Source organism: Nannizzia gypsea, genomic scaffold, assembly GCF_000150975.2.
Source record: "Nannizzia gypsea CBS 118893 supercont1.5 genomic scaffold, whole genome shotgun sequence".
Classification (NCBI taxonomy): domain Eukaryota; kingdom Fungi; phylum Ascomycota; class Eurotiomycetes; order Onygenales; family Arthrodermataceae; genus Nannizzia; species Nannizzia gypsea.
The window spans coordinates 145,266-153,818 of NW_003345197.1; the positions used below are offsets into that span (position 1 = coordinate 145,266).

At 46.3% G+C, this 8,553-nt stretch overlaps 5 protein-coding genes across 5 annotated transcripts; 2 read left to right on the forward strand and 3 right to left on the reverse strand.

Annotated features, from left to right (window-relative positions):
• Positions 1–579: 579 nt before the first annotated feature.
• On the forward strand, positions 580–1,257 carry MGYG_05903 (hypothetical protein; the record flags this gene model as incomplete). Its single annotated transcript, XM_003171308.1, has 1 exon — positions 580–1,257. One exon carries the CDS (start codon positions 580–582, stop codon positions 1,255–1,257), a length of 678 nt encoding a protein of 225 aa, XP_003171356.1.
• A 386-nt stretch (positions 1,258–1,643) lies between these two features.
• Positions 1,644–2,552, reverse strand: MGYG_05904 (cyanamide hydratase; the record flags this gene model as incomplete). Its single annotated transcript, XM_003171309.1, has 2 exons — positions 1,644–1,918; positions 1,988–2,552. The coding sequence occupies 2 exons, from the start codon at positions 2,550–2,552 to the stop codon at positions 1,644–1,646; spliced, it is 840 nt and encodes a 279-aa protein (XP_003171357.1).
• Positions 2,553–3,048: 496 nt separating this feature from the next.
• MGYG_05905 (hypothetical protein) lies at positions 3,049–4,816 on the forward strand (the record flags this gene model as incomplete). Its single annotated transcript, XM_003171310.1, has 2 exons — positions 3,049–3,201; positions 3,413–4,816. 2 exons carry the CDS (start codon positions 3,049–3,051, stop codon positions 4,814–4,816), a joined length of 1,557 nt encoding a protein of 518 aa, XP_003171358.1.
• Positions 4,817–5,513: 697 nt separating this feature from the next.
• MGYG_05906 (hypothetical protein) lies at positions 5,514–6,259 on the reverse strand (the record flags this gene model as incomplete). Its single annotated transcript, XM_003171311.1, has 3 exons — positions 5,514–5,726; positions 5,801–6,087; positions 6,139–6,259. 3 exons carry the CDS (start codon positions 6,257–6,259, stop codon positions 5,514–5,516), a joined length of 621 nt encoding a protein of 206 aa, XP_003171359.1.
• A 1,077-nt stretch (positions 6,260–7,336) lies between these two features.
• MGYG_05907 (hypothetical protein) lies at positions 7,337–8,446 on the reverse strand (the record flags this gene model as incomplete). The annotated part of the gene is made up of 3 exons (XM_003171312.1): positions 7,337–7,443; positions 7,501–7,622; positions 7,686–8,446. 3 exons carry the CDS (start codon positions 8,444–8,446, stop codon positions 7,337–7,339), a joined length of 990 nt encoding a protein of 329 aa, XP_003171360.1.
• Between the last annotated feature and the right edge of the window lie 107 nt (positions 8,447–8,553).

Genomic DNA, 8,553 nt, shown 5'->3' on the forward strand with positions numbered 1-8,553 from the left:
CTGGAACAGCAGATGGCGTGGGCAATATTAGACCCAAGGCCCCCTTTCCTTCTCCTCTCCCCTTTCTTTTGATCCCCTCCACAAAAAAGAACTCCTTCATCCCTGTTTGTCCATCCTCCCTTTTGTTATTTCCACATTTGCTTTCTCTCTCCTCCCCTCTTTTTTCTAAAGACAAAAAATTTTTCCTGCTACAACCCATAATACTATCATAAAATCCCAGGGATTAATAATGACATGACACAAAATGGCAATTCATGCGGCGGCCAGAGTTATTCCACTAGATCAGAAATATACTCATGAAATACACCTCTGCCTGGGTGGTACATTCGGGAATTATTTAGCTAATAGAGATGACATCTGGTCAAGTTAGTTTTCGTCCCCAACAGACCTGCCAACTTTACGGTAGTACAGATCGATAGATACCTCTCCTAATTACCTGATGTTTTCAGTCATCGACGACGTGCTAACAGGTCCACGTCACGTACTTCTCTCTTCTTTCCTCCACCATCTTCCGCGTATCTGAAAAAACCTCACCCAACAGAGTCATTTAGAACAGTCAGGGACGCCCGTTAAATCGACATGGCTTCTCAACAGTCGTCTGCTGAAGAGCCCTTCAGCCAGCCGCGCATCTTCCTCCTCTCGCTTGAAACAGAACCATGGTTCGACGACATGTACAAGGGCCTTATTGACAGCCTCCTTTCAAAGGCAAAGGTTCAGCGAGCAACGAAGCCAGATCCGGCTCTAAGATATCTCTCAGGAACTACACCAGACGCGATATTCGCCACTGACCCTGCTCTCCTGAACCCAAAGTATGCCACGGTTCTTGAAAAAGTCATCTCCTACGTTCGGAGCGGAGGCACAATCATATTCGGAGGCCTCTTCAGCTCTTTTGCTAAACCGGATCATCTCAATCGTTTCTTCACGTTTAGCTGGAGCCTCCCTTGGAAATCCGGGAGCTATCATCGAACAACGGTGCATGTCAACACGAACTGCCAGGGAATACGCCTAGAGGGGCTGCAGCCATCGTACAGCCAGAAAGCACTCCATCTCAAGAACGTCCCACCTGAGAGCAGACTGTATGCAGCAAATGAAGACTCAAGGATAGAATCCAATGTTTTCTACCCGGATCCCATCAGCGATATTACGGAGGCTGCCATTGTATTTGCACCATACGAGAGCGGTCGAATTGGGTACATCGGAGACGTGAATGGAGAAGATGGATCGCACGCGGTTATTGTAGCTATGTGCAAGCTTTAGTTGGCGGGTTTGATCTATCTGTCTGTGATTTCTGCCGATGTTGAGACCATCATATCTAACTTATCTCAATTTCTCCGTCAATCAACAATCTTGATGGTATTCAAATGTCGTTTAGGCCTGGGCTTTCAGAGAAAATTTTTTATCGAATGGACCAGGTCGATATACTAAGTGGAAATTATCCTTCGGCAAAAGTTGGGATGACCAATGGAGGCCAGTTGAGGTATACGCTCATCTTATTACATAGCAGCAATAAAATCATGTATTAATAACCATGGTAATGTAACGAATATGGGAAGAACTGTGAATAATGCCGCACACGATGAACTCTCTCCACTCTCCAAAGTAACAAGCTCTTAGTTTGGATTCCACGATGAGGGCAGTAGTTATTACTTAACATCCATAAGTTTGTTTTTCACAGTCTTGCCACCATTTTTGTTAACACATTCTTCCAGCTTTTCATACGCTAGCCCGACAGGATTATTCGCGATGCGCGATGGGTATTCTTCGGTACCAAGAGTGGTAGAGTTAGCCCATGGTTTGAGAGAAACTTCCTTGCGAATCGTAGCCGCAAAACAATTGTTCCATTGTATGCGTGGGTAATGCTTGATAACATCTTTGACTGTTTCGGGTGAGAGCAGTTGCTCGTGTCCTCCGATGTTATCTTTCCAAGGTTAGCAAAGATTGAAACCCCAATGTTGATAGCATCAGCGCTGAAAAGGTGTAGACAAACCAAAAATCGTCGCTAGTTGAATGAGTTGCCCTAAAGCGGTGATCTTTCCAGTATCACGAATGTCCTGGTGTCGCATTATAGCCTCAACAACGCTCTCAGCAAGAGCATTTGACGCAGTCACTCTTTTTTCTGGATCAACAATGGTAGATGCATGCTCATCAATAGGATACTGAAGCAGGTCCATGGCCAAAAACCCGCCGTAGAGTTCAAAGCTCATACGCGAAGCTCGAAGGTTCTCCTCTGTGGTTCCAATATCGTGCAACATGCAGGTAATAAAGTAGGTTTCATCGCTGAATGCCCAAGTTGGGAACGCATAGCGCTTTATGGCAATTCCAAAGTGATATACTCTCATAGAGTGATGGAAGGTAGGAGTTGGAAGATGGACTTTGGCGTATCCTTGTATGCGATCTGCTAGGATCGTTTTGGGAATTGGGGTATCTGAAACGGGTATCACAGGCGGGGGAGGCATGTCTCGTAGCCCAATCTGGTCGAAGAGCTTTTCTGCAGATGCTTCGACAGCAGTGAAGCCGAATGCCTCTGCTGTACCTCCGGGAATTGGGGGCATATTGGCGGTTTTGAGATTAGAGTAAGATTTTGGTAAGGGATTTGTGCTGTATTAAGCTAACGACTTCTCTAGGGACCAGTATTTCTATGATAATAGGAACATTTTACACCAAACAAGCGGCCTTCAGCCCATGTTTAGGGTATTTGTATGTTTATATCCGCTCCCTTTATGCCGTCATAGTTGCTGTGAAGTTGGCAGCGACGTTGGATAAAAAGCAACGACTGAGGCTGAGTAATACTAATTAGCTATGATTATATAATACTTAGAAGTCTATCATCACATGACCAGTCACGGGCTCCGGCGCCGGCCTTGGATCGAGCTAGCAACCCGAAAAAGTATTTCAACCTCCAATTTTTGTTTTTTTTTGTTCGCTTCTTTTCTTTCTCTTTTCCCTCCTTGCAACGTGAGCGCCCTCCCCTTTGCTCTTCTTCGTGGAAGATGACTCTGTAAGATAGGCGGCCTTGATAAGCGGTTCACCCTCTTATCACTCGAAACGATGTCTCCTTCAGCAGTAGCTGAGGCCGCCGACGGACGGAATGACGAGCTGCGGGTTCTGGCGAGCGGGTTCGTTGCACTCCTGGAGATTGCACAGAAGCTGACTCGACAAGAGCAAGAGCTTCAGAGCCGGCTGCAATATGCTTTTGATGAGGTATGCACATTGTTTTATTTTACTGTTGTAGCTCTTCTTTTTCCGCTTTATCACCTCCCCAACGCCAAATGATGAGAAAAATCCGATTAGCTCTAGATCAAGAGTTGCTCATGCAGCTATGAACGATTATCATGTATTATCTGATGGCTTCACATACCGGCTTTGATATGTCTTATTACATCAAATGTCATTGCTAACTTGTTTTGAACAGTATCAAAAACTTGCAAGCACGCTTCCCGAAGGCTCAGATAATAAACTAGACATAACCATAGGCGCCATTCATGATCCTTCCAGTATTGACGAGACTGCCGCTGACAATGTCGAATGGGTCACTAGTATGGAGAAGGCAGGTTATATATCCTCTACGGAAACAAAAAACATCACCGAGAGTTTAGAGATCTCGACGGCTGCCTTACGCAAGCTAGAAAATACACAAGACTCCAGTACTTTGCGAACTTGTCCCTTTGGTCATGGAAAGCGTAGAACTTCGATGGAACATGATTTCACGACAAATGGTATCAAGGGTGCCCTTGGTTGTCCCTTCAATAAATCCAGCAAACCGGCTGGTGCAGAAGAAGAGGCAAATATAAATGGTGAAAGCTGTCAGAATGACGATGGAGACCCCATTAAGTTGGAAAAGATTGGAGAAGGCGCGCCTTCAACTGTACACTCCTCGTCCGCTCGCTGCCCCATCCGATACCTGGGAGATCATTCCCCGGAGGAGCTGGCGGAGTACTTCCTGAACCACAAGCATGAGATCCCACGAAGTCACTCAGTTTGTATTCGGCGGTACCAGAATAATCCTCAGACAAGCCGCAAAATTGATGCCAAATATGGCAACATGATTAATATGGTGAAGGGCTTAGGCGAATATCACCAGCCATATCTTTCAACGCCCCATGAAATAGATGAAACTGGGCAAGGGGATGCAGATCCTGCTGTTCAACCCAGCTCAGTTGAACGCGTTGAAAAATGGGCAGAAGATGTGAGCAATAAGTCTCCACCAGCAGGTTCAACCTCTCCTGAGGAAATTGAAACAGCTGCGCCTGTTCCCGACGAACACCAGGCCCTCGCCAATGGCGATGATGACCGGGAAGGCCACTTCGAACGCCCTCTACGGGATGTACGTGTAGGGGAATCACCAAGCCGCCCTTGGGGTATTCATGTCCCCCCTGAACAACCAGCCATAGATCATACTTTTACCCACCCACCTGAATCACACTATGAGAAGGTGGAGGGAGTAGAAGAAGATCCAACAATGCCTTTGCCGTCTCAGGGCCGCCTCAGCCCTCTTGGACAGGCGTCTACATTCGGGAATGATGCTGAAGCAGATGCTGAAGCCAATGCCACTCTCGACACAGCGGTGGAAGACGATGAACATCCTGAACCTGAAATTGAGGCACCAAGCAGCCACCATGTCCACCCTCATCATCAAATGCCACACACGAATACCCAAACGAATACCTACTCCGTCCCACGCTCAAATCTTTCCCCTGAAGCGCCTGTTACCCATATACCTAACCCACAACCGAGGATGGTGTTTAACGGGCCAGTATTTTTTGGATACACCGCTGAAGCGGCAGCTCTGCTATTGGAAAAGATGGGCCATAAATAGGTATTACGCCTGCGTTATTCTAACGACCTGAATCCGAGCCAAAATTTTAATTGTTTGATGTTTTTTTTTTCTTTCTCTTCCTACACCCCTGTTTACTTTGTGAAAGCGAGCGTCCGAGCATCTGCGTTTTAGCGTTACTCTGCGGTAACCTTCTTACATGTTTTTTTCTAGTACGAGCATTTTATTATGTTACTTTTTTGACATGTACTGCAATGATTATTGCTTGTTGTTGTTGATTTATATACCCAACTTAGCGAGTCTGCATGATAGTCTGTCCCATCTTCTGCATATCATACATTGTTTATTATTGTGATATTCATATTCAGAGATACATTGCTAAACTGTCATTTCTTTCCGCTTAATGGCGCGTCTGTTTCCACATACAATGATAGCGCTCCAATGTAGTATTATGATGCAAACAAGCTGGTGATTTACAGATTGCCTTGATTCCATTTCTTACGTTTTATACATGATTTCCTTCTTCAGTTCCGACTCTCAGTCTGAATTTCATTCCTTTTCCGTATTTACGTTCTTAATTGTTTATTCAGTTGGCGGTGGGAAGGTGGAAGGTGGAAGGCCCTTTACTAAATTACAAACACAGGAGTGTGTGGCGAGTAATTGACGTCTAAAGGTAAGATGGTTATACAGTCATTTCTGTGTTAAACTGATTAATACTGACTTCTGTTTAGGGAATAACCTAAATGAGCAAGCTAGCAACAACCATGGCAAGTAAGGCAGTAGCTCCCATGCCAGAAACACCTGCATTAGAGATGGCACCTCCACTGGATAGTTTCCCCTCTCCAGAAGCGGGAGCTGAGGTGATAGCCACGCCGCCAACTCCGGTAGAGTTGACACACATATCCTGGGCAAGGACGTTCCGAGGTGAACTGGAGAATGTGATATCCATGCACTATACTCGCAGCGCATTAGCAAATCATTCTCCCAAAGGTCTCACCGGCTATGCAAGGGTACATAGATACATACATTGTACAGTGCCGCACCATTCGTTGACGCCTGCACAATTTGCAAACTTGCATTTGTTCCATCTCTTATACCCAAGTCTGCTGGAATGGGAATCTTTGGGAAACAAAAGGTGCCGTTGCCGGTCTGGTTGAAGGCCTGGACAAGCGTGTAGTTGAAGATAATAGAATCATCATCTCCTAGGCCCAAGTTGACGTAGGTCAAAGCCCAGTGGTGAGTAGGTTTGAAGAGGATAGCACCGCCATCGACAGGCCATTGAGTACGATTCGTGGTGACGTTGACGCCGCCGCCTGGAGCCATGTCAGTTCAATACTGATTTTTGACGATGTCATTTGACTCACATGGACGAGTGTACTGTGATTTGAAGGAGTCCCCTCGCCAGTAAGGGTATTCGACGCGGAAATGGGCAGAGACAATACTCATGCCAAAGGCGAGAAGGACCAGGAGCTGGGTAGTGAACATCTTGACGATTTGGCCTATATGTCTGTAATAGCAGGCGACTAAGGGAAATGGAGGTGGGGTGGAAGAGCGACTGTCAAGTACTTTTATATACACCTGAACGGTGCGGTATCTTTGCAGCTTAAGCGAAATTTTTTGAAGTATACCCAGTAGGAAGACACGCTTGGTAGGTACGGGGTAGCCATATTGAGTATATTTACGCAGTAAGTGGGTTACCGAGGCTGGCAATTCTATCACTCTATGCCCCCAATTGCTCCCACCCCGCTCTATATATGAGGAAGTCGCGATAATAACGAGAATTAAAAAAGAAAAGACGCCTTCTTGGGCCAAAAATAGTTCATAATGCGCTCAAACCAGCTCGAGCGCGGCAAAAATGTCTTGGCATGTCAAGTTGCCGCCTGGGCATCTGCATATACTAGTTAGTGTTTATCATGTGGTATGAGTATTGAAGCGGCTAGACATGCTAAGCGGACGGTCTAACCATTTTGAGGATGTTTGGCGACCGTGGTTACCGCCACCTTTTTTCCGACGGCTCCATCCTTCTCCATCCCACGTCTCCGTCCACAAACAACAGAATCTATTCCCTTCAATAAGAGGCAAGCCCTGCGCATGAAAGATATACCTAGACACCAACAGATGCAGAAGTGTTATCTGAACTTGATCGCATGTTTCATTTATCTGCCGTTGAGAACTTGGTACAGCATATCTTCATACAATTAAACAATTAATAACTAAAGTATCAACTCTAGGAAAAGAGTCGCCCCATTGGAGTTTCAAGCAGCCAGGTTAAACTAAGGAATAGAGGGAATAAGAGACAGAATGAAAAGGAAAACAATCAAAAAGGGAATAACTACCAAAAAAAAAAAATGGAATGAAGAGGGGGAAAGGGAGGAAATAGAATAGAGCTACCACATGGTTTGCTCTTGGGAATGCTGTGCAGCACATCATCTCTGCACTGCCAAAGGATCATAATCACCAGACAGAATCGTTTATCTACAAAGATAACCCCCAAGAATCAAGCACTGTTGGCAAAACTGTCATAAGTGATGATTATTAACGTTACTAGCATTGAACCGATACTTACACACCCAAGAGCGGGGCCTTGGTGATTGGAATGCTAAACGAAATCGGATGCTGGCATCCTACATTGCTACGGAGAGGCTTTACCACCGGAATCCCAAAGTTGGCTAACAATGTCAGTCAGATTGATATTACGTTTTCTCTTCGGACAGCTGAATACTTACAGATCGGCCAGTCTCCGGTTTCGAAGGTCTGAAGATAGACGCTGAGATATGGGGTTCCTTTCCTGTAGGAAAAGGAGATATAGGCATGCAGGTAATTAAGAGTCTCTTGATCCGCGTGCGGGCTATTGTTTGGAACAGATTAGTCGCCCGTAGCTTGGACCATAACACGGATTGGATACACTTACTAATAGGCGCGCAGACTGTCTTTGTACGTCCGAGCCATGTGGTCCCAGCCACGTCGTTCGAAGAAGGTCACAAGCCCTTCAGCTATGCGGCCATCGTTCAGGCCGAAGGTTGTGAAGTATACCTGTGGCTCAGGCATGGCTTCGTTATGATGAAGCGTATAGTTGGCCATCAGGGGAAGTTGCTCATCGGGGATTGTACCCAGTTGCAAGAACGGCTCGGGGTAATCTCGAAGTCCAGGTGGAAGTTTGACAAGATCCCAGAGTTCCCGCACCATCTCGAGGCCCGCCAGGGTTGCTGCATCGTTCAATCGGCCTCCCAGTGTCCATAAATCTTCCATTGCCTCCAATGTAACATTAAGCTCTAGTATATAGATCTTGACACGCGACTTGCTGGGATCAATCAGGTCGCAAGAAAGCAGCCTGGGAGACGCAGTGCTGTTGGGGCCTTTGGAGTCAACATACTCCTCAAGCACACGGAGAGGAGCTTCCAGGGATGGGTTCTGCCTGCACAGACGATAAACGGAGTCAAACATCAATGTCTTGATCGATTTCCCGGTCGCAAGGGCCTTGAGAGCCGGGTAGATGTATGTCTTCAACACGAAATTTCCTCCCTTAAGGTCAAGGGCCAACTTGTTCTGAGTCCGGATCTGGCCGCCAACGAGGTTATTTTCCAAAAGATAAGCCGAATCCTGGTCGTCGACTGTGAGGTCCTGCTTCAGGTGTTTAAAAAATTCGAGGTCGATACCCTTCTGCAGTGGCATCAACCGATCAAGGGCGTCCCATATGGAATGAGTGTTGAAAGGGTCCTTAACCGTGCCAGTCGCAGAGTTAATGGGCTCATAGGTATATCGTACCAGCGACTGTGAGC